Source organism: Chlorocebus sabaeus, chromosome 16 (genome assembly GCF_047675955.1).
Source record: "Chlorocebus sabaeus isolate Y175 chromosome 16, mChlSab1.0.hap1, whole genome shotgun sequence".
Classification (NCBI taxonomy): domain Eukaryota; kingdom Metazoa; phylum Chordata; class Mammalia; order Primates; family Cercopithecidae; genus Chlorocebus; species Chlorocebus sabaeus.
The window spans coordinates 17,950,771-17,976,178 of record NC_132919.1 but is presented as its reverse complement, the minus strand read 5'-3'; the positions used below and the strand labels follow the sequence as shown (position 1 = coordinate 17,976,178).

General features: G+C 51.1%; 1 protein-coding gene and 1 pseudogene across 4 annotated transcripts in view; one reads left to right on the top strand and one right to left on the bottom strand.

Moving 5' to 3' along the window:
• The window catches only part of DRC3 (dynein regulatory complex subunit 3), a 47,998-nt gene that overhangs the window by 14,907 nt on the left and 7,683 nt on the right, over positions 1–25,408 (bottom strand). For 2 of the 4 annotated variants that reach the window (XM_073004727.1, XM_073004728.1), the window contains exons 5-10: positions 21,042–21,158; positions 16,909–17,075; positions 9,060–9,263; positions 7,604–7,723; positions 6,911–7,040; positions 4,404–4,579 (exon numbers count right to left, since the gene is read on the bottom strand). In XM_073004727.1, coding sequence (XP_072860828.1) covers positions 4,404–4,579; positions 6,911–7,040; positions 7,604–7,723; positions 9,060–9,263; positions 16,909–17,075; positions 21,042–21,158 — 914 coding nt within the window. The remainder of the gene's footprint in view (positions 1–4,403; positions 4,580–6,910; positions 7,041–7,603; positions 7,724–9,059; positions 9,264–16,908; positions 17,076–21,041; positions 21,159–25,408) is intronic. The other 2 variants (XM_073004729.1, XM_073004730.1) reach the window with 2 other exon arrangements.
• On the top strand, positions 21,297–24,136 carry LOC119620320 (membrane protein BRI3 pseudogene; annotated as a pseudogene).

Here is a 25,408-nt window from a genome sequence, read left to right as displayed (position 1 = left end):
CTCTCTGGAGAAAAACCAGGCTCAATCCCTACCTCAAACCTTACATGAAAACAAATTACTGATGAAGATTCAAATGTAAAAAGTTAAACCATAAAAGTGCTAGCAGAAAACCTGGGAGATTTTTTTTTTTTTCCTTTGAGACAGAGTCTCACTCTGTTACCCAGGCTGGAGTGCAGGGATGCGATCTCGGTTCACTGCAACCTCTGTCTCCCAGTTTTAAGCGATTCTCTCGCTTCAGCTTCCCGAGTAGCTGGGAAGTGCTGCCACCCAATACAGGTGCCTGCCACCAAGCCCAGTGAATTTTTGTATTTTTAGTAGACATGGGGTTTCACCATGTTGGCCAGGCTGCTCTCAAACTCCCGACCTCAGGTGATTCGCCTGTCTTGGTCTCCCAAAGTGCTGGGATTACATGCATAAGCCACTGTGTCCGGCTAAACCTGGGAGATTTTTAATAAATAATCTGAGACCTTGCCAAGTATAACCAGAAGATTGGTAAATTCTACTACCTTAAAAATTTAAAAATTATTTTAAATTTATTTATGTATTTACTTTTAAGATGGGGTCTTACTATGTTGCCCAGGCTGCTCTCAAACTGCTGGGCTCAAGCGATCTTCCTGCCACAGCTTCCCAAAGTGCTGGGATTACAGTTGTGAACCACCTCCCCCAGCCAAAAAAATTTTAATTCTGAATGGTAAAAGCACCACAGACAACACTGCAAGATAAAACACAAACCGGGAAAAATATCTGCCCTTAATTTCACTGACAAAATCTATAAAGAGCTCCTACAAAGTAATAACTTTTTTTTTTCTTTTTTGAGACAGTCTTGCTCTATTGCCCAGGCTGGAGTGCAGTGGCACGATCTTGGCTCACTGCAACCTCCACCTCCTGATTCAAGTGATTCTCCTGCCTCAGCCTCCCAAGTAGCTGGGATTACAGGCGTGCACCACCACCCTGGCTAATTTTTGTATTTTTAGTAGAGACGGGGTTTTACCATGTTGTCCAGGCTGTTCTCGAGCTCCTGACCTCAAGTGATCCACCCACCTTGGCCTCCCAAAGTGCTGAGATTACAGACGTGAGCTACCATGCCCAGCCAGTAATAACTTTTTAAAAAAGAAAGGTCTGGTCTGATGGTAGTAGGTTATCAGAACTTATTAAATTTGGTGGGTCACTAAAGTTGGTATACAATCTCCCACTGCTAAATTTGACTAGCTAAAAAAAGAAAAAGAAAAAAAGAAAGAAACAGCCAGGTGTGGTGTTGTGTTCCTGTAGTCCCAGCTACCCAGGAGGCTGAGACAGGAGGATTGCTTGAGCCCAGGAGTTCAAGGCTACAGTAAGCTATAATGGTGCACTGTACTCCAACCTGGGCAATGGAGTTAGACCCTATCTCTAAAAATAGTAATAATAAATAATTTGAGAGAGAGGGAGAGAGAAACCAAAAACAAAATAGAAAAGTGGGCAAGGGCAAAATATAAGTACAAATAATTCACAGAATAAGAAACACAAATGGTTGTAAAATATGTATTGCTCATCCCCACTTAAGAGAAAATAAATGCATACTCAGGGTGCACAGACTGGCAAAATGAGGAAGCTCATGACACTGGCCTGACGATGGCTGTGGAGGGTAAAGGTTCTGTGGGTTACAGTTGGACAATAACCATGAAAAACAACAATGCACAGTTTCCACTTTTAGGACTTCATCCTGCAGGTCAAACTTGCACCAACTTATTCAGTGGAACACTAAAGAGCAAAAGGTTGGGAAAAAACCTAGCTGTCTATCAACAGGGACTGGCTAAATAATTACGGCTCACCCATGCAATGTGATATTTTAGTTATAAAAAAATGAAGTAACTTTTTCATTTTGGAAGGCTCTCCAAGATACCTAACATAGGAAAGCAAAGTACATAACAGGGCAAGCTATGCACACACACATACACACACATATACACAAGAAAGCAAAGTATAGAATAGGGCATGCTATGCTCACACACACAGGAAAGCAAAGTACAGAACAGGGCATGCTATGCTCACACACACACACACACACACAGGAAAGCAAAGTACACAATAGGGCATGCTACGCGCATGCACGCGCGCGCGCGCGCACACACACACACACACACACACACACACACAGAGATACAGGAGTAGGAGGGAGACCGTATCCCCCGGTGGCCATTGTTCTGTCTGTGCCATGTGCACACACCACCCATTCGAGAGTGCAGCTGACTACACACAGACATGCTGTCATCCTTTTCGGCTGACTCTGCTCCAGGCCTTGCACAAGTGCTTTCCCTCTCTGTCTCTGTCTCTGTTTCTCACTACAGCTCTTCGAGGTGGTTATCTCTGTTCTGCACATGAGGAAATGGAGGCTAGGAGAGGGTCCATAATGGATCTCTGGGTCACCAGTCAGGAGTCTGCCTGAGCCCCAAGCCTTACATGGCTGCACCATGACCCTGAAACGTGGCTCACTGGGCACCTGGAACAGGGCGCTGTGTGCAGTGGATGAGGCCTAATGGGGGTGAGTGGTAGGAGCATAGGAAAAACTATAGGAGAGTGCCTGCAGGGAGGGAACTGGGGGTCTGCAGGGCCTATGGGGTCTTGGGAACTTCTAAGTCAGTGGCCTCTATCTAGGCTGTGCATGGAAAGCACCAGTGGAACAATGGAAAATCCCCGTGCCAGGCCACGCCCCAGTCTAAGTGGGTGCTGCTGGGCCTGGATGCGAGCACATTTCCAGGGCCCGGGGACTCCACATGCAGGCTGGGCAGGATCCACTGCTCTTGGCTCTAGAAGGGGAGCACTAGGGTAGTCAGCTCGTCCAAGGTGGCCTTTGAGGAGCTGGCCTGCACTGAAGGCAGGTGCCTGAATGGAGGAGCAAGTGGCACGTTCCATGCTCCAAATCAGGCTTGGCATGGCCCACATCCTACTTCTGCAGAGGGACTCGCTGCTGAGGGGCTGGGTCCCTGCACCGGGCCTCAGGAAGCGCCAGATAGCTGACACTCCCAAGCCCAGTGGCTACAGGGACCAGATAAATGTCAGGAAGAAAGGCTGGACAGGGACTGGGGGGACTGGAGACATGACCTGTCCAGAGGGGACAACTGCCACTCAAGCCCTGATGACAGCTGCTTCCAGAGAAGCTGGCAACCACAAATTTTTCTGCGAAATCTGCTAGTTTCTAATGTCAGCAGGATGTTCAAAATGTTTTAAAACCCTACACAGGCCAAATAAAACACATATGTGAGCCAAATGTATTCCTCTGCCGACAGTTTTGAACTTCTGGTTGAACACAGTAACCCCTGCTCCCTAAAATATAATAAGGAGGGTCTTGAGAATTAAATCACACAGCCTGTGAGGCCCTGGAGGTTAATGAGACAGGAATGGGGGTGGCCGTGGCGGAGGCGGGAAGCACCTGGGAGTGGATCATCGACTCCATCAGATCTGAACTTGCGCATCGAGGGACTTTGCTCTACTTTAAGTTCACAACAAGGAAGGGCCTTATGGGATTCCTAAAGCCCCTTATGCTACAAGCAAGCTTGGTGTGTGTGAACAGTTTTTGGAGGAAAAAGAAGGTCCACAGCTTTCCTTAGCATCTCAGAAAGATCTGTGATTTACAACAGGCTAAGCATCCTGTCTTTAAAAGTAATGCCAACTCAAAGAGGCAGCTGCCATCAAATACAAAGACTGGTGCCCTTCCCAATGGCCTCTGCTTGGGCTGGACCCCATGGCCCGGTTAGGCCGAGTCCTGACCACCCAGAGCCTTCTCCTTTGCTGCTCCTAGGGGGTGGAGGAACACCTTCCTCTCCATCAACTTTTCTTTCTTCTGTGAGCCTCAGCCTTCCCTAAACTCCCCCGCCTGAGATAAGGTGCCCCTAGGGCACCCCGAAGGCTCCCCAGGCTTCCCTCCAGGATGGCACTGATTCCTCTGCTTCCTCAGGTCGGGGCTGGGGCCTGGGCCTGGGTCTGAGCCCCACAAGAGCAGGAACCATGTCCAGTGTGGCTCTAGCTTCCTAGGACCAGGTCGAGAATAGAGCTCAGAAAATGTCTATTAAATGAATGAATGAATGAACAAAAGGACGGTAATCATTACTGTCAAAATAGTAATGGTAATACTAATACTGTTATTAATAGTAACGATGATGATAAGTTCGGGGGTGGAGCTGACCTTGAATCCCAAGGGCGCTTTGTGTGACAAAGATCCACAGGCCACACGTCAAGTGGTGGGGAGCTGTAGTTGGTGGGGCTGCGGTAAGGTGGGCCTTGGCTCTGCCACTGATTAGCTGTGTGATCTCTGGCAAATGGGGACAATAACCATTGGCCTCAGGGGTCATCAGAGGGTACAGGAGTTGCAGCCCCTCTACAGTGGGGGTCGCAAGAGCAGGGAGGGCCTCAGGAGGCTCAGGGCCTACCAACAAGTGCTTCTCCTCGAACTGGGCAATCTTGCGTTTGCCCTGCTCCTGGTTTTCCTGGATAGCCTCGTGGACACATTCACTGAAGGTGTCAAGCTCTATTTTCCGCTTCTCCTGCTGTTTCAGGCCATACTCAAAAATGTTCACGCAGATGATGACAAACTTGTCCTTGTAGGTGAGTGGCCGTTAAGGAAGTCCACAGCTGTTTCAGGAGCAGGCTGCGGAGGGCATGGCAAAGGTGTTGGTAACCCTGGCACTGTGCGCTCAACAGTGTGTGGGACTCAAACTCCTGGTCTCATGTGGTTCATTTGGTGGATGAAGAAATCAAAGGCCCAGAGAGCCAGGACTGAGATGTGGGTACAATGTGTGTTTGGTGTGTCCCCACCCTCAGCCTGAGGGATTCAGGAATGGGGCCTGTGCGAAGGAAGGAGGCAGGGATCATTGGGGAGTCTACAGAGCAGAAGGCAGACATGCTCAGAGAGGTCCCAGAAGAGAGGCCTAGGGAACCTGGGGGCCTGCGAGACGGTCCCAGCCGGGGAAGCAGGCAGTGTGCGTTTCTGTCTCTTGTGTGCTATCTGGAAGGGCACCCTTACTGACGGCCTGTCTTGGTGCTCAGCTGCTGCAGTTGTACCGGGGATGTTCAAGTCCTGGCTCTGCCACTGCTTCCAGGACCCATCCTGGCAAGTCACTTCACCTCTCTGGGCCTCAGTTTCCTCATCTGCAGCTGAGGGTGCAAAAGAGCCTGCCACATGGAGCCCTTGGAGTCAGGAAGGTAAACCCACGGGACCTTGGTGATCCTGTGGGATGGAAACTGATGCCCGGAGAGATGAAATGCCTTGCCGAAGTCACATGGCTACACGGGGCTACAGCCAAGGCAAACCTGGGTCACCAGCTGGCAGAAACAACCCAGCCCAGGAGCTCTGCTGTTCACTGTTCCTCACCACCCTGCCCTCATTCTTTCCAGAATGTCAGGTGTGTTTGGTTGTTTTTGAGAGATGGTGATATGGTTTGGCTGTGTCCCCAACCAAACTCATTTTGAACTGCAGCTCTCACAATTCCCATGTGTTCTGGGAGGAACCCGGTGGGAGGTAACTGAATTATGGGGGTGGGTCTTTCCTGTGCTGTTCTCGTGATAGTGAATGAGTCTCACGAGATCTGATGGTTTTAGAAATGGGAGTTTCCCTGCACGGGCTCTTTCTTTGCCCACCACTCACATAAGATGTGACTTGCTCCTCCTTGCTTTCTGCCATGATTGTGAGGCCTTGCCAGCCATGTGGAACTGTATATCCAATTAAACCTCTTTCTGGCTGGGCATGGTGGCTCTCGCCTGTAATCCCAACACTTTGGGAGGCTAAGGCAGGTGGATCACCTGAGGTCAGGAGTTGGAGACCAGCCTGACCAACATAGTGAAACCCAGTCTCTACTAAATACAAAAAAAAAATTAACCGGGTGTGGTGGCACATGCCTGTAATCCCAACTACTTGGGAGGTTGAGGCAGGAAAACCACTTGAACCCAGGAGGTAGAGGTTGCAGTAAGTCGAGATTGCACAATTGCACTCCAGCCTGGGCAACAAGAGCGAAACACTGTCTCAAAAAAACAAAACAAAAAAAACCCCCAAAACCTCTTTCTTTTGTAAACTGCCCAGTCTCAAGTATGTCTTTATCAGGAATGTGAAAACAGACTAATACAGATAGGGTCTCACTACGTTGCCTAGACTGGTCTCAAATTCCTGGCCTCAAACAATCCTCCTGCCTTGGCCTCCCGAAGTTCTGGGATTATAGGCATGAGCCACCTCATAGGCCCAGAAGGTCAGGTTTTTGAGTGAATTTCTCTCTATCCAGTGAAGGTGGCTCCACAGACTACTGGATGCCTTAGCTCAGAGCTCTCAGATCCAGGAGCTCCTTGATTCTGTCCTGAGTCCCTCAGCTCACAATTTAAGCCCATTGGTTGGTGGTCATGGCCATGGCCCCAATGACAGGTACCAACCACATCCTCTGGGCTCCAGGCAACTGGGGAAAGAATCAGCTTCTTAGGCCCCACAGACAAAGCTTCAAAAGCTGGCCTCTAATGGGGTGACCCTGGACAGTCAAGCTATGTTTCCCCCAACTATAAAATGGGGTTAATGATGGTACCTGCCTAGTGGGGTGGTTGAGAAAACAATAAATACCAGATCCAGGTGCGTAACAGGGACAAACAAGTACGGCTCATGAGAACACATTTCAATCCACTTCTCCACCGCTGAAAACCTGGCTTGCCAAACACGGCCAGCCCATGCCATGCTGACCAGATACTCCACATGTCCCTGAAATCCAGACAGCATCTCCCCCATGCAGCTCAGCTGACCTGGCTCTGAACTGCCTCTTGGGTACATTACTCTCAAGTGGAGATTTGGCCTCCCAGGGTCTTACAAGAGAGATGGAGAAACTGAGGTCTAGAGTGGAAGGAGTCTTGCCAAGGCAGGCTGGTGGCACAGGCTGTGAGACAGCCACGAACTCGGAAGGATATGCCTTAAGGAGCTCACTGACACCAGGCAGGTAGGACAGCTTGTTGCCCTCTGAGTCCTCAGCATACATGCTGTCAAACAGGAAGGAGCCGTTCAGGTGTTCCACAAACGCAGTCTGCAGGCAGAAACACACCTAGGTAGGACGGCTCCTGTCAGGGGCTCCTGCATCGTCTCACAGGCCCATGAGGAAGGCAGGTCAGGAGGGGGCATGTTCCGGGCAAAGAGAATGGCATGTGCAGAGGTGCAGAGGTGTAAAACTGCAGGCTGTTTCCAGAATGTTACACATGGCTCAGTCTGGTTGCAAGGAGGGGTGGGGACCAGTGGGAGAAAGGCCAACAGGGTCTAGTCATGAATTCAGGGCCATGCTGGGCTAAGGGACCTGAGCCGTTTCCGGCATGTCATGGGGAACTGCCTTAAGGGTCTGAAGGGGCCTCTGACAGACTGTTTTTAGCACATTCTCTCCAGCAGCTGGAGGTAGGAATGCCAATAAGGGGTAGGGTCAGGACTGAGACGAAGCTGGCCCTGGGGCAGGGAGCAGACGAGCCAGGCGGGGAGAGGGCATCAGGCCCTGTGGAGGGAGCATGATTTCTATGTTTTCAGAGCCTGGGGATCCCTGCGGACCGTTTTACTTGATCAGTGCCCTCTTGTGGGCATCTCTGAGCGGGGCCGAGGGCGTGCAGCCTGCCAGAGCGGTACCTTGTGCTTCTCCAGCTCCTCCTGCCGCGCCCGCTCGTCCTGCAGCCGGACCTGCATCAGGTTCTCCCGGTGCTTCAGCTCATCGATGCTGTACTGGTGCTTAGCCTCTGCAAGCTCTTTCTGACCAGGGAATGGGAGGGGCATCATTACAGGAGGTTCCTCCGAGCCACACCGCCTCTGCCATGCCTCCTCTGCCACGCTGCAGCCTCCTGCGTGTGGGCAGGGATGTTGCACAGGGGCCTGTGTGAAGGCTGTGAAAGCCATGAGGTCTCGTAGATGAGAATGCCCATCTCCTGATGACCCTCACCAGGTTTTTGTGAGTGCAGGGAAATCAGGAAAAGATCAGGAGGAGGAGAAGGCAGCGTGGCAGGCTGGGGTTCCCGGGGCCAACCCCAGGGCAGGAGCCACAGCAATGGAGTGCTCCCCTTGCCCCAGACTGGGTGTTCTCCACAGAGAACTTGCTCTCTCACTCCCAACAGTCCTCAGCAGGCCTTCTGGCCTTTTTTTGGGGAAGGAGGACAACAGGACAGAGGTAGAGTGAGGTCATAGGGCTGGTCACAAGGTTCTGGCCCTTGGCTCTCTCCACCGCACTGGCTCATCCCCCTGTACCTGGCGGGGAATGCTGGCACCTCTAGAACTCAGTCCCCACCCCTTCTCACCTCACTCCACGTGTCCCAGGTGTTCCCACCTGTACCATGGCTTCAAGTACTGCCAACTGGCAATCCTTAGATGACACTCAGGTCTCTACCTCCAGCCCTGACTCCGCCCCTGAGAGGCAGGCCTGAGCCTCTGATGGCCCGGTTCCCTCTGGAGCTCAGCTGTTAATACTGCTCCTGGGATGGCACCAATTTGGGGTGAATCCTGGCTTGGCCTTGAGCCAGTGATCCTGGCTAACTGCTTGCCCTCCTTCAGCCTCCTCAACTTCTTTTCTTTTTTAATTTTTAAATTTTTTCATTCTGTTGCCCAGGCTGGAGTGCAATGGCATCTTCTCAGTTCACTGCAGCCTCAAACTCCTGGTCTCAAGCAATTCTTCTACCTCAGCCTCCTGAGTAGCCAGGATTACAGGTGTGCACCACCACACCTGGCTAATTTTGCTAGTTTCTGTAGAGATGGGGTCTCCCTATGTTGCCCAGGCTGGTCTTGAACTCTGCACTCAAGTGATCCTCCTGCCTCAGCCTCCCAAAGTGCTGGGATTACAGGCATGCGCCACTGCTCCCGGCCCTCCTCAGCTTTTTCTTCTGGAAAACCAGACAGGGCAGGCCAGCTGTGATGTGGCCCTGGGACAGTGTGTGGAAGAGGCCTGGCCCCTGGGAACATGCACGAAACAGTACCCACAAGAGTGCTGCTGGAATCACTCTGACAGAGGCGGGTAAAGGGATTAGGAAGAGGGAGCTGCCCTTTCTCTCCCAGTTGTGGGCAGGGAAAGCTACTCTTCAACGCCCCTTTTCCAAGAAACCTGGGGGCTTGAGGACTGTGTTTCACAGGGCTGGGAGACTGAGAGGGAGACACTTGCGGTGTGGTCATCAATGCGCCGGAAGTCCAGGTACACGAGGTCAGGAAGGTAGGCACAGATGAACATCTTGTAATCCTCTGCCTCAGAGATAGGGTTCCCAGAGAGGCTGAGCGTCCGCAGGCATTTGAACCGCCGGAGGTAGACGATCTGGGGAGAAAAAGGGAGAACGGCCCATTTTCTTTCTTTTCTTTTCTTTTTTTTTAGATGGAGTCTCGCTCTGTCGCCCAGGCTGGAATACAGTGGTGCGATCTCAGCTCACTGCAAACTCCACTTCCCGGGTTCACGCCATTCTCCTGCCTCAGTCTCCCAAGTAGCTGGGACTACAAGCGCCCGTCACCTTGCCCGGCTAATATTTTTGATTTTTAGTAGAGATGGGGTTTCACTGTGTTAACCAGGATGGTCTCGATCTCCTGACCTCGTGATCCACCCGCCTCGGCCTCCCAAAGTGCTGGGCTTACAGGCGTGAGCCACCGCGCCCGTCCGAGAAAGGCCCATTTTCTTGGCAGCCACAGAGTTGAAAACACAGCTGCACCTCCCTCCTCAGTACTCTTTCAGAGTCAGCCTGGCCACAGCACCATCAGCAGTGGGTGGTGTGACAGGCCGTGTGCAGGTATAGGGGTGTTCCAGGCTGGGAAGCAGTACCGAGACCTTGCGTCAGAAATGGGCTTTCCAAAGAACCAGCAGACCGTGGTTCAGGTCTGCTGAACCACGTGGTGAGACCTTGAACGAGTTACCCAACGTCTGTGAGCTTCGATGTCCACATCTGTAAAATGGGTATAAGGATATCATGTGTGTTACAGGTGTTGTAAGGACCAAATGAAATAAACTATGAAAAGCATTGGAAGAGTGCCTGACACCTATTCAGTAATGGTAGTTTTAGTTGCTGTTACTAGTATAGGCACACCCTTTCATTTTTTAAAAATCTTTTAAATTTAATTTAATTTAATTTTTTGAGATGAAGTCTTGCTCTAGGCACACCCTTTTATTTTTTAAAAATCTTTTAAATTTAATTTAATTTTATTTTTTGAGATGAAGTCTTGCTCTGTCACCCAGGCTGGAGTGCAGAGGTGTGATCTTGGCTCACTGCAACCTCTGCCTCCCAGGTTCAAGTGATTCTCGTGCCTCAGCCTCCCCAATAGCTGGGATTACAGGCACGTGCCACCATGCCTGGCTAATTTTTGTGTTTTTAGTAGATATGGGATTTTGCCATGTTGCTCAGGCTGGTCTCAAACTGCTGGGCTCAAGCGACCCACCCGCCTCGGCCTCCCAAAGGGTTGGGATTATAGGCATGAGCCACCATGCCCAGCCCTATTTTATTTATTTATTTATTTATTTATTTTTTTTGAGACGGAGTCTCGCTCTGTCGCCCAGGCTGGAGTGCAGTGGCCGGATCTCAGCTCACTGGAAGCTCCGCCTCCCGGGTTCACGCCATTCTCCTGCCTCAGCCTCCCGAGTAGCTGGGACTACAGGCGCCCGCCACGGCGCCCGGCTAGTTTTTTGTATTTTTTTTTTTTAGTAGAGACGGGGTTTCACCATGCTAGCCAGGATGGTCTCGATCTCCTGACCTTGTGATCCACCGTCTCGGCCTCCCAAAGTGCTGGGATTACAGGCTTGAGCCACCGCGCCCGGCCCCTATTTTATTTTTAAGTAGGGATGGGGTCTTGCTATGTTGACCAGGCTGGTCTTGAACTCGTGGTCACAATAAATCCTCCCACCTCAGCCTCTGCACCTGGCCAGGCATGCCTTTTTAGATTGTAAAGCCCCATGAAAGGTACAAATGTCTTAAATTAAATGGAACCCAATTTATGGCTAACCTTGAATTCCCTGGATAACAGCCAGGGAAACATTCCACTAACTTTATTTATTCTCCCTACACTCTATTTTTAGTAAAATGGGGAAGACGTTAACTAGGTAGTTAATATTAGGTTGGTGCAAAAGTAATTGTGGTTTTTGCCATTAAAAGTAATGGCAAAAAAGTGTTTTAAAAAAGTAATATTTCGGCCGGGTGTGGTGGCTCACACCTGTAATCTCAGCACTTGGGAGGCTGAGGCGGGGGGATCACGAGATCAGGAGATCGAGACCATTCTGGCTAACATGGTGAAATCCCGTCTCTACTAAAAATACAAAAAAAAAATTAGCCAGGCGTTGTGGTGGGCACCTATATAGTCCCAGCTACTTGGAAGGCTGAGACAGGAGAATCGCTTGAACCTGGAAGGCAGAGGTTGCACAGAGCCAAGATTGCACCACTGTACTACAGCCTGGGTGACAGGGCGAGACTCCATCTCAAAAAAAAAACAACAAAAAAAAACCCTTCATTGGATAGCATCTAGACACTGTACTATGCAAAAGATAGAAAAAAAAAAATAGCATGCTTTTCTGAGTGAATTTCTTTCAGTCATTTATTCAGCAAACACTATTAGTCACCTAGCAGACCTCCAGCACCAGGTAGGTTATGAAGATACAGTGGGGAACAAGGCCCATGGGGTCCCTGCCCTTAGGGCAAGACCTTATATTTTAGGAACGGGGGAAAAATGTTTTCTTTTTAATTTTTTTTTTTTTGGATGGAGTTTTGCTCTTGTCACTCAGGTTGAAGTGCAGTGGTGTGATCTCAGCTCAATGCAACCTCCACCTCCTAGGTTCAAGCGATTCTCCTGTCTCAGCCTCGGGAGTAGCTGGGATTACAGGCACCTGCCACCACACCCGGCTCATTTTTATATTTTAGTAGAGACAGGGTTTCGCCATGTTGGCCAGGCTGGTCTCAAACTCCTGACCTCAAGTGATTCGCCCGCCTTGGCCTCCCAAAGTGCTGGGATTATAGGCGTGAGCCACTGGGCCCGGCCAAATGTTTAAAAAAGTAAATAAAATCATTATGGTTTGGGTTAAGTGCTATAAGGAACATCAAGATGGCACCCTGAGAGAAAATAACAGGGAGGCCTCTTTCAGTTAGGAGATTCAGAGGTCTGTCTGGGGAGGCGACATTTAATCTGAGACCTGAGGGAGCCAGCGCAGAAGAGCAGAGGAGAGCACATCCCTGGAAGCGAAGACAGCACAGGCAAAGGCCCTAGGCAGCAAAGAACTTGGCACATACCAGGCACTGAGCAAAAGCCAGGGTGGCTGCAGCATGGTGGGGAGGAGGCTGGGAAGATGCTGAGATGGGAGTAGTGACAAGGTCAGGGGCTGATTCATGCAAGACCATGCAGGTCAAGAGTTTACAAATTTTTTTTTTTTTTTTTTTAGCGGAGTCTCGCTCTGTTGCCTAGGCTGCAGGAGTTGCAGTGGCGCAACTTGGCTCACTGCAAGCTCCACCTCCTAGGTTCACGTCATTCTCCTGCCTGGGCTTCCCGAGTAGCTGGGACTACAGGCGCCTGCCATCACACCTGGCTAATGTTTCTGTATTTTTATTAGAGACAAGGCTTTGCCATGTTGGCAGGGCTGTTCTTGAACTCCTGGCCTCAAGTGATCCACCCTCCTTGGCCTCCCAAGGTGTTGGGATTACAGGCATGAGCCACTGAGCCCCTGCCTTCAGTTTGTTCTAAGGATGGTAGAAGCCATTGGATTTTTTGTTTGTTTGTTTTCTTTTTTTTCTTTGGAGACAGAGTCTCACTCTGTCGCCCAAACTGGTGTGCAGTTGCAGTGGTGTGATCTCAGCTCACTGCAACCTCTGCCTCCCGGGTTCAAGTAATTCTCCTGCCTCAGCCTCCCAAGTAGCCGGGACTATAGGTGCACACCGCCACGCCTGGCTAATTTTTTGTATTTTAGTACAGACGGGGTTTCACTGTGTTGCCCAGGCTGGTGTCGAACTCCTGAGCTCAGGCAATCTGCCCGCCTTGGCCTCCAAAGTGCAAGGATTACAGGAGTGAGCCACTGCCCCTGGCCACCATTGGAGTTTTAAGTGTGTATGGGTGGGGAGGCGGGGAGACAGGACCTGATTTAATTTTTAAGAGATCTCCCAGCAAGATTCCACAAAGTGTGTTGTAGAAGGTGAGAGGGGACAAGCTGCCTCATCATTGCTGGTGGCTTTGTAAATAGTTCCACTTCCACTTGGCAAGATCTGTCAAAATTTAAAATGCACATGCCCTTTGACCTGGCAATTCCTCTCTAGTTTATCTTGCAGATGGCTTATCCAGGTACAAAGTGACCCCTGTTTAAGGACGTCCACTACAGACTGTGTGTAATGGCACTAGATTGGAAACAACCTTGACACCCGCCTACAGGGAACTAGGAACCCACATCACGCTGCACCTGACTGATGGAATGAGCCAGCGGAGAGGGCGAGCTGATGACTCAGGAGGAAAGGAGACACCAAAGGCAGGTGCTTAGAGGGTAGCTGGACAGATGTGACAATCATGCACAATGTTTAACACAAGACTCTTGGAAAGACACACATGTAACTTAGAAGCGGCTGGGGCCTCTGGAAGGGAAGGACAGAGGCCAGGAGTGAGTGAGCCTCTTTTCTGTGTGTCCTGCATTCTGCTTAAACATCTGTTTTTAATGCAATGAGCAGAAATTAAAATAAGCCTAATGAATATATAAATGACAAGAAAGTACATAATTAGATGCCAGATAAACAGCGCAGATAAGGACTAAAATCAAAGATGCTTGGGGTTTGGAGCTAGTACCTGAGAAGTATCAGTCAGGACCCTCTGGGTCAGGTCATCAAGAGGGCGAGTGCCTGATTGGGTGAAGAGCATCTAGGGTCTCCAGGGTCCCTGGGATGCGGCCAGACCTTGGGAGCACCTGGCCCAGACATCTCAGCATTCCCCAGCAGCTTGTCCCCATGGGTCATCTTCCATCCTCTTTCTCTCTGGGGATGGGCTTTACCAGCTTCTCCCATATTCCAGAGGGAATACCTGGCACCCAGCACCCCACTGGGAAAGGGTGATGGGATTTCCTCCTGCCCAGGCCCTGCAGGGGCAGGATGGGAGAAAGGCAAGAGTGGGGTGTCCCGGCAGGGCACAAGCACGTCTACCTCACACTGTCCATGCCCTCTCATGCCCAGGCCTGGCCCTTCAGAGGGACAGGGCCTCAGCTCCATTAAATTTTCCAAATGTCCAGAGGAAAACAAACAGAGGAGATTCATTCACATGTGGGCCCTGGGGTGTAGGACCCACCAAGACAGGAACATCTGCTCAATCTCAGAGTTTCAAGCAGCAAGGTTTGGAGTTGCTTGGGGTTAGCTCTTAATCTGAATATTCTTGACTGTCATTTTCCATGCACTTACTACGTGCCAGGCCCTCTATCAAGCATAAAAGGTTCTCTAATGGATCCATCTTCACAGCAACCCTATGGAGTAGGAACTACTATCATTCCCATTTTACAGGTGGGTAAATGGGCACCCAGAACTCAAAGTCACTGGCCGAAGGTCAGGCAGTTGGTAGGTGGCAGCGTTGAGATCTGAACACAGGCTGACTAAATCTCAGCTCTCGAGTTCGCCTGTGCCCCTCCATGCCTCGTCCAGACATCCTGCTGGCAAGCATTTGCAGGCTGGACAATCAGGACTTGAGCCCTGCAAAGGGTATTGGCTGGGTTTGGATGCTGCCTGTCTGGCATGCAGGGCAAACTTCTGAGACTGCACTACCTCTGTGGCTTGACCTGGCGGAACTGCCAGTGACAGCTCGGTGCTCCCACCCCAGGCTGTTCACGTAAGCTCAGCCTGGCCATCTCCCAGCCATGATGTTAGGCTGAGGGTCAGTGTAGACCCTGAGGTGGCTCGATCAGACTGAAGGGCCACTGTGAGAAGGAGAGTTCTTGCTCTCTCCATCCTGCTAGATGCAGACAAGGAAGCCCGTGTCCTTGACTGCAACCATAAGAGAATCAAGCTCTGGGGAGATGCTGAGGACGGCAGAGCCCAGAGGCAGAAGGAACTCACGTCCTTGAAGCTCTGCTGATAAGCACCCCTTGCTTGCAGTGCCAATTATCACGCCACTAAATGCCCTTGTTGTTTGCCGCAGGGGCTCAGCTTACCTCCGGCTTCAGCTGTAGCCATGAGAGACCGTAGCTGGCAGTGTCCTATCTCATTACTCACTTTCTGCCTCAGAGATGTCTCTGAAGCCAAAGAAGCCCACCCAGCCCAAAAGCCAGGTGGCGAGGAAGCTAATCCCCCGGGATCTCCCTCAGCTGGTGGGGGGATCAATGCCTCAGGCTCCTGTCCTTAGATGGTCACTTCTGGGAGGCATTCTGGACACTTCCGAGACCCAGGGGAATCCTCCCTCATCACCTGCGGCAGCAGTCTCGGTGACACACCTGCGTGTTGGTTCTTCCCTGCCTTTCTCACTCCAGCTTCCTGAAGCCACCTCTCAAACCGGCCAGCTGCATGCAAGGCCCTGCCTTACCTCTGCTTCCTGCCAGTTTGGGGCCAGCTTCCCTTACCTGCAGGTACAGCATCCTTTCTGGTGGCACTGTCCTGTGGTGACCCATTCTCACGATTCCACTCAAACCCATCCTCACAGGGGTGGATTCCTTCCTAAATGTAGACCTGCCCCAAATACATCTCAGACAGAAGCCTCCTCGGCTCCCACTGCTTCTCTGGCCATCCTGACTGACTGTGGCGAGGCCCAGCCTCATCCTGAGCCCCACCCTGTACCACACACCTTTGACCTCGTCCAGGGACCCTGTGCTCCTCAACGGCGAGTGCAGGCAGGCATTCCCAATGTACCTCCAGGCCTCTGCTCACACCATTCCCTCCTCCTGGGAAGCCTTTTCCTTCTGCTGGATGGCAACCTCTAGTCATCTCTCAGTGAGTCTGCACCAAGTTCCCCTCATCCCAACACTCACAGGAAGGCCCTCAGCTACGACAGTCCTCCATTTGTTAGGAACATACTCCAGCCTGACACCGAACCAAATGCGTTACATTCATGGTCCCACTTGATTCCTGCGAGTGCCTGGGCAGGGGGGTCATGGCCATTGTCTCCATCTGACAGATGAGGAAACGGAGGCATAGAAGGCTTGACCCTTGGTTGGGTTTAGATGCTCCTGTCTGGTGTGCAGGGCAAACTTCTGAGACTGCAGTGCCTCCAGGGTTTGGCCCCGCTGGACAGCTGGACAGCCCCACTGGACAGCTGGACAGACTTATATGCCGGTCACAACTCAGTGCTTGACCCTCCCGGGCCACTCATCTAAGCCACCATGACCTGCAGCTGGGATCTGAACCCAGGCCGCCTGACTGACCTAAGCAGAAAAGGAATCTTTAGAGGCTACTGGACAGCCCCCAGGGTTGATGGGTTGCAGAAGCAAAAGCCAGGAGCCATCTGATGTATCGCCTCTGACACAGGACCCTTAAAGCTGCCGCCACACCCCCAGCTGTGTCCACTGCCACTTGTGCACACCCCTAAGCCTCGGGGTGCCCTCCTACCACCCACAGGCCTTGTTTTATTGTTCCTCGGGACACCGGCTTCTTGTCTCCTTGTGTCTTGACTATGGGGGTGTGTGCTGGTCACTCCAAAGGGACCACATCTTGTCTGTCTCTGTTCCCAGTGAGCACAGGACATATGCCCAACATTAATAGGTACTTGTCTCAGCAAATATTTGTTACATAAGTGCAAGATTCAGGGAAAGAACCGCCACTAATGTGGAGGTTCTAAACTAGTGCTCTCCGATGAATTTTGTTGGGTTAAGCGTGGTATTTAAACATTAGCAAATCACTCGTGGAGTAATCTGGATTCCTGGCTTTTCCAGGAAAATGAGAAGATCTGGAACACTCAGCATGTACTTCCCCTCGCCACAAACTCCCACTCAACCCATGGTGCTCCAGGCCCTGTAGGTGTGTGTGAGGGCGGGCTGGTCGGCCACTCACGTTCATCATGTTGTCAATCTGGTTGTTGCCCAGCGACAACACCTGCAGCTTGACGAGGGCGTCCAGGGAGTCGATCTTGGAGATCCGGTTGTTGAACAAGCTCAGGTCCTCCAGGTTCACCAGTGTGTCCAGCCCCTCAATGGTCTCAATGTTATTGAAGGACAGATCTGGGAGGAAGAGAGGGTTGTGAGGGTCTGCTGCCTGCGTCAGGGGATGGGCTGTCCTGAAATAAAATCATCAGGGCTACTGAGTGCCCTGTGAGCCAGCACCAAGCTGCCAGGGCCGGAATGTGACTCACTATCTAATAGTTTGTGAATTTTTTTAGACGCGGGTGTGGATTCTTTCCTGCCGCCTTAAATATTCACCGCCCTCTCCAGTTCTGCCAGTCATCCTCCTGGCTGGGGACATGCAGGCAAGTACTGTTGTCTATGCTCTGTCATAGTTCTGGGAAGAAAATGCTAACCTTCAGGTCTGAAGCAGTGCCCTTGGGGGTCACAGGTGGACAGTGGTGGAGTGTCCCCTTTTCTCACACTGTGGCATTTCAGCAAGACCACCTCCTGTCTGCTTTGCATTTACCAGTTTATCAAGCACTCATGTGTATGTCCTCTGACAGCAGCCCTGAGTGGTAGTTTGGAATTTGTCTCCCTGTTTGATCATTTGGGAAGCAGAAGCTCAGAGAGACTCGGTGATTTGCCCAAAGCCACACAGCTAACCACGGTGGGGCCAGAGTTCATCTAAGGCTTCTCCCTGGACATGTGGTAGGTCAGTTTCTTCCAGCTCCCTCACAGCTGTCTCAGGCTCCCTCATCAACTGTAACCTCAACCCCAACCGAGACTTCAGACTAATTCCACATCTTTGGGAATAAAAGTACCATCCTTTTTTTTTTTTTTTCGAGACAGGGTCTCACTCTGTTGCGCAGGCTGGAGTGCAGTGGTGCAATCACAGTTCATTGCATCCTTGACCTCCTGGGTTCAAGTGATCCTCCTGCTTCAGCCTCCTGAGTAGATGGGACCACATGCCACCACATCCAGCTAATTTTTTAGAATTTTTCTTATAGAAACAGGCTTTCACCATATTGCCCAGGCTCGTCTCAAACTCCTAGGCTCAAGTGATCCTCCTACCTCGGCCTCCCAAAGTGGGGATTATAGGTGTGAGCCACCATGCCTGGCCTAAAAGTACTTTTTCCGCACCATAGGTTTTCAGGCAGGTGGGGCTGTTATCTTGTCCTGGAACACCAATGGCCTAGAAGCCAAAAATGAGCATTTTTCCTAGGCTTGGAAATATGAGCATGATAACCACAGTGATCACATGTAAAAGGTGATTTGGGGCTGGGTGTGGTGGCTCACACCTGTAATCCTAGCACTCTGGGAGGCTGAGGCGGGTGGATCACTTGGGGGGTCAGGAGTTCAAGACCAGCCTGACCAACCTGGTGAAACCCTGTCTCTACTAAACATACAAAAATTATCTGGGCATGGTGGCACATGCCTGTAATCCCAGCTACTCAGGAGGCTGAGGCATGAGAACCACTTGAACCTTGGAGGTGGAGTAAGCCAAGATTGTGCCACTGTACTCCAGCCTAGGTGACGAAGTGAGACTTTGTGTCAAAAAAAAAAAAAAAATTGATTTGGGAGTTGAGTTTAACTACATCTTAATTGAGCCTCCTCTGCATATGAGGGGATGCTCACCTGTTGACATTGAGACCAATGATAACTGTCCTTTCTCTATGCCAGGCCCTTTAAGTGCATTACCTTGTTTAATCCTCATAGCAGAGATATCATACCATTTTATAGATGAGGAAATGGAGATTCAAATGGGCCTTATGGTAATATGCTCAAGGTAGCACAGCCCATAAAGGAATTGAGGTTCAGGTCAGGTGTGGTGGCTCACGACTATAATCCTGGCACTTTGGGAGGCGGAGGCAGGTAGATTGCTTGAGGCCAGCAATTGGAGATCAGCCTGGTCAACATGGCAAAACCCTGTTTCTACTAAAAATACAAAACATTAGCCAGGCATGGTGGCACATGCCTGTAATCCCAGCTACTTGGGAGGCTGAAGCATGAGAATCATTTGAACCCGGGAGACAGAGGCTGCAGTGAGCCGAGATTGTGCTACTGCACTCCAGCCTGGGCGACAGAGCGAGACTCCATCTCAAAAAAAAAAAAAAAAAAAAAGAAACTGAGGTTCACAGAGTGGAATATCTTGTGCAAAGTCAGTGTGTTGGCCGAGCTAGGGTTTGAACGGGGGTCTAACAAATGACAGGCCTGCACACTTCCTTCCCCACCGTGCCACCGGGTTCTGTTCTTGGGAGGCTTAGCCCACCCGCTAGTGGTGTGCTAGCAAGTGTTTACCAATGAGGGCTGAGGAAAACCCCTGATTTGAGGTGCTTGCTCATTTCTGTGGTGTAAATACTCCCACTGTGGCCAATTTCAAGCTACCAGCATGGCATCCCTGGAAGCAAAGTTGGGAAGAGCTGTGTACAGCCAGTGCTAGCCAGCTCCAGCACATCCTCAGCCCTGTGCATGTCAGTGTGAGAGGTCGTGCTGAACCACGGGGGTGCCACCTCCCTAACCCCCATCCTCAGCACCCCAGGGACCCAGCTTTTCTGGCTGTGGTTGGGTCCCTGGGCACCTAGTGCCATGGCTGGACAAAGACCAGCTTCTGACTATACTCCGAGGGGCAGCATGACCTCTTACCAGAGCCTGCTGTCACTGCTCTAGCACCCCCATCCCAGGGAGCACTGGCTGTCAGTCCAGTGACCCTTGGAAGCATGGATGGCCTCTGCAAGGGGTCGGGGGAATGAGCTGACTAGGAAGTGTATGTGTAGGGGCGCCAAGTAGTAGGAAGATAAGCTTTTGTTAGGGAGGGAACCAAGACCAGTATTCAAGTTTCGCTCTGGGTAAGCAGACAGAAACAGGGGGCTGTCATGGGGCTCAGTGGCACTTGCTTTATGTCTGAGAGACAGCCAGGCCAGGGAGCTCCTGCTTAAAACCATGGCATTCAGGAATCAGCATTAATGGGTGCTAGGGTGCAGAGAAATGAGAAACCTGGGACAAGAGACCTGGGCCCAGGTGTCAGAGGACCTGGCTGTGGTTTGGTTCTGCTACCTGTAGCACGTGGCTCCATCAAGCTGGTCAGCCTCCCTGAGCCTCAGTTGCTGCATGTGTGAAATGGCAGCATAACCCTGCCTGTGGGTTTGCTGTGGGCTTGCAATTGTTAGCACAAAGGAGGTTGGGAGTGTTTGGCAAACTGGGAGGCTCATGATGCCCCAGGGTGCCCTTATTACCAGGAGACCACCTGATAGGATGGAGGGATGTGGGCTGTGAGGTCAGACAGGCATCGGGGTGAGTGCCAGCTCTGATACTTCTCGGTCGTGCAGCTTTGGGCAGGTGCCTGGGGCTCTCTGAGTCTCAGCTCCTCTTCTGTAGGTTGGGATTAGAACAGATGCCCAACTCTTAGGATTAAAATGGGGGTTAAACAAGACAGTGCATAAGGAGTTCTCAGGCCCATCACCTTTTCCCTGCTAGGGGCCCACTGGCCCTCACCAGATGTAAGGATGCTCCTAAGAGGCCAGCAGAAGGAACACCTCATCAAAACCCTCCATGGCCTTGGCAGTGAGGCCTGATGGGGTGCAGTGACCTTAGTTTGCTCATCTCTCTGATGGAGATGCTGTGTGAACTGAAAGACTCATATGGAAAGCATACAGGCCCCACTTAGCATGTAGTTAAGTGCTTGAAACACACTAGCTTCTGTGACGATTATTCCTGGTTTGATCTGGGTCCCACCAGCCAATGATTACCTGTCGATGGTTATCTGTCAGCCTGAGTCTAGATTAAATAAGAGTCCATAGCTGCCCCTTTGTGCCCCGTCCAGACTGAAAGTTTGGGCAGGTAAGAGCAGAATATTCTGTGGTCCTGTGTCTGAGCACATCTTTGCTGCGTTTTGCCCAGCACAAGCCCTAGGCTTTTAAAAAATTGCAGCTTTCTTGCTCCCAGCAGGCAGAGCTTCTGCCGTACCCTGGCTAATGATGGCCTGGCAGCTGAGTGTCACATACAATTATTGTCTCCTGGGAAGGCAATAACCTTGGCAGGGTGTCACCTTTGATTAGGGTGGACACACACAGGAAAGGGCCTTACCCAGCCAGACCAGGTGTGTGAGGTTCTCCAGGCCCTCGATCTTCTCAATGATGTTATTGTCCAGCTGCAGCTTCCTCAAGTTCTCAAACTGCCAGAGATTGTCTATGCGGAGGATGTCTGAAATAATGGAAGTTGATTCCAGCCTCAGGTTAGGGTCAGAGTTTTGTGCTAGTGTACTGGAGGAGTGAGGCAGAACCATACGAAAGGAACCTACCACTCTTCTGCCTTGCCCTGGAGTACACAGGCACCCTGCAGATGTGGACTGAGCATCGAGGAACCTTGTGTCCCTATGAAGTGGGCGGGGATCGGTACTGCCACCCAGAGCCACAGAAAGACCTAATAGGTCTACTAGTGTGGGGCTAAGAAGTCGTTGGTGTGGGAGTGAGCTGGACCTGGTCTGGGCAGGAGACTCGCTTGTGCTGTCTCTGGGGCCAGGCCAGGGCCTCTCCAGGAGGCTGGTCCACCTTGGGACACAGGACACAGGCAGAGGCCTTCCTTCCACAGTGTGATAAACAGAATGAAAACATGTGTCTCTGTTGGTGGGAGGGTTGATCACCTCGTTCAGCCTTTTTGGAGCGTTGTTTGGCAATGTTTATTGAAATATTTCAAGTTGGTGCCCTTTGACCTATAATTTCTCTACATGAAATCTGTCTCCACACTTGTGTATATGTCCAAAGAAATCCCTCAGGCACATAAGGGTCAGAAAAGCTCCCAAATGTCCATACGTAGGGGATGAGATAAGTTATCCACGCAAGAACGAGTTCCTGATGTCATGGAAGTGCCTGGCCCTGTGGCCTGTGAAGACCACCCACGCCAGCTACACAGCTGGTTCATTCCATTCGCTAGGTAAGCCAGAGTTTGGTTTTTGTCACTGGCAATCAGGAGAGTTCTGAATAACACATATGTATAAGTAAATATGTACTGTATATATAACACTCTAGAGGCCAAACTTATCCGCCAGCTTTTCCCAGAAGCCACATACAGGTCTGTTGTTTATATGCTCCTTTTTTCCATATTTGCTTTTGTAATGATTTCTAAAATTTAAAAAATTAGAATATGCTCATTAAGGGTGGGCATGGTGGCTCACACCTGTAATCCCAGCACTTTGGGAGGCCGATGCAGGCAGATCACAAGGTCAAGAGATCGAGACCATCCTGGCCGACGTGGTGAAACCCCATCTCTACTAAAAATACAAAAAATTAGCTGGATGTGGTTGTGCATGCCTGTAGTCCCAGCTACTCGGGAGGCTGAGGCAGGAGAATCGCTTGAACCTGGGAGGCAGAGGTTGCAGTGAGCCAAGATCGCGCCACTGCAATCCAGCCTGGTGACAGAGTGAGACTCCATCTCAAAAACAAACAAACAAAAAAAAAGCTCATTAAAAGAACTAAAATAATACAGAAATGAAAGGAGTTTTAAAAATTGCTGCTGTGGGCCGGGCGCGGTGGCTCACGCCTGTAATCCCAGCGCTTTGGGAAGCTGAGGCAGGTGGATCACGAGGTGAGGAGAAAGAGACCATCCTGGCTAACACAGTGAAACACTGTCTCTCGTAAAAATACAAAAAAATTAGTCAGGCGTGGTGGCAGGCGCCTGTAGTCCCAGCTACTCAGGAGGCTGAGGCAGAAGAATGGTGGGAAGTCAGGAGGCAGAGCTTGCAGTGAGCCAATATTGCGCCACTGCACTCCAGCCTGGGCGACAGAGCAATACTCCATCTCAAAAATAAAAAAAGAGGCCGGGCGCGGTGGCTCAAGCCTGTAATCCCAGCACTTTGGGAGGCCGAGATGGGCGGATCACGAGGTCAGGAGATCGAGACCATCCTGGCTAACACGGTGAAACCCCGTCTCTACTAAAAAAATACAAAAAAACTAGCCGGGCGAGGTAGCGGGCGCCTGTAGTCCCAGCTACTCGGGAGGCTGAGGCAGGAGAATGGCGTGAACCCGGGAGGCGGAGCTTGCAGTGAGCCGAGATCCCGCCACTGCACTCCAGCCTGGGCGACAGAGCAAGACTCCGTCTCAAAAAAAAAAAAATAAAATAAAAAAATAAAAATAAAAAAAATAAAAAAAGAAAGAGAGATCGAGACCATCCTGGCCAACATAGTGAAACCTCATGTCTACTAAAAATACAAAAATTAGCTGGGCATGGTGATGCGTGCCTGTAATCCCAGCTACTCTGGAGGCTGAGGCAGGAGAATTGCGTGAACCCAGGAGGCAGAGGTTGCAGTGAGCCTAGATTATGCCACTGAACCAGCCTGGGCAACAAAGTGAGACTCTGTCTTAAAAAAAACCAAAAAAACAATTTGGTCTTGTGGCCGGGCACGGTGGCACACACCTGTAATCCCAGCACTTTGGGAGGCCGAAGCCAGTGGATTGTTTGAGACCAGGAGTTCGAGACCAGCCTGGCCAACGTGGATAAACACTGTCTCTATAATAAAAATACAAAAATTAGCTGGCATCCCTGTAGTCCCAGCTACTCAGGAGGCTGAGGCAGCAGAATCACTTGAACCCAGGAGGCAGAGATGCAGTGAGCCAAGATCATGCCACTGCACTGCAGCCTGGGTGACAAAGAGAGACTCTGTCTCTAAATAAATAAATAAAAATAAAAATTGGTGCTAAGGTGTTGCGCCTCAGAGGAGCCTGAGCCGGCCAGTCTGCTGCATCCCTGCCATGTTCCCCACCGCGTCCCCTGCCAGGACTGACTGACCTGAGCTGGGCTGCCATGGACCACAGCCCCTGCTGTGGGAGTGGCTGCCTACCTACAACCTAGGGGCTGGCCAGGGCGACTACGCACTCAGCTCGCATGGCTACGGTGTCATCCCTGCTGCCCACCCCTTGCTGCTGCCCGCCCTCCCCTTACGTCATCACAGGGATACCCACCCACCACCCCAGGGTCTACAGCGGCCACAGCGGACTATCACTTGGTACCCTGCCAATGCCATTGTCATCATGAGAGGCTGTCCCGTCTGCAGGGATAGGGTGCTAGAGGACTGTTTCACTTTCCTGGGAATCTTCCTGGCCATCATCCTGTTCCCCTTTGGGTTCATCTGCTATTTTGCCTTGAGGAAGTGAAGATGCCCCAACTGCGGAGCAGCCTTTGTTTAAAGGGAACGCCACACCTGGCTTTTCTACACCCAGCTGTCTTTTTCAAACGTACAATAGTTTTATTTGATTAAGCTTCAGGACTGTTTTGTAAAGTGAGGTGGGATAGATGTGGCACGTGGGAGCCGCGGTTTCCTGGAGCATGGAGAGGCAGCGCTGCTGCTCCTGAGGTTAATGACAACTCAATAAAGCACTGCTTTTATTGTTTGCAGTCTTCAATTTGAGAAAGGTGAATATAATGTTTTCAATAAATGAGATTCATACCATAAAAAAATAATAATAATAAAAATACAAATTGGTGGCCAGGCACGGTGGCTCACGCCTGTAATCCCGGCACTTTGGGAGGCCAAGGCGGGGGGATCACGAGGTCAAGAGATCGAGACCATCCTGGCCAACATGGTGAAACCCCATCTCTACTAAAAATACAAAAATTAGCAGGGCATGGTGGCAGGCGCCTGTGGTCCCAGCTACTTGGGAGGCTGAGACAAGAGAATCACTTGAACCCGGGAGGCGGAGCTTGCAGTGAGCCAAGATCGCGCCACTGCACTCTAGCCTGGCGACAGAGCAAGACTCCATCTCAAAAAAAAAAAAAACGCCGGGCACTGTGGCTCATACCTGTAATCCTAGCACTTTGGGAGGCTGAGGTGGGCAGATTGCCTGAACTCAGGAGTTTGAAACCAGCCTGGGCAATGTGGTGACACCCCGTCTCTAGTAAAATAAAAAATAAATTAGCCAGGCGTGGTGGCATGTGCCTGTAGTTCCAGCTGCTCAGGAGGCTGAGGCAGGAGAATTGCTTGAACTCGGGAGGTGGAGGTTGCAGTGAGCCGAGATCGCACCACTGCACTCCAGCACTCCAACCTGGGCAACTGTCTCTACAAAAACAAACAAACAAAAAACAAAACACCATACAGTCCAGCTGCATTTTCAATATTCATTCAGAGGGGCAGAGTCTGCCTGTGAGGTTGTGAAAGTCCCAGTGGGAAAGTGGGGAACCCCTCCTAGCTCCCCTCCCTGCACAAAGGTCTGGGAAGGACAGGGTTCTCTGACCCAGGTCCTGAGGGGCCCACTGCCCTTCCCCTAGAGCTGGATTGCTGAGTTGTGCCTCTCCTGGGTTCCCAGGGCTGGGTGGGACGGCCCTTCCCCTAGAGCTGGATTGCTGCCTTGCGCCTATCCTGGGTTCCCAGGGCTGGGTGGGACGGACCTTCCCCTAGAGCTGGATTGCTGAGTTGTGCCTCTCCTGGGTTCCCAGGGCTGGGTGGGACGGACCTTCCCCTA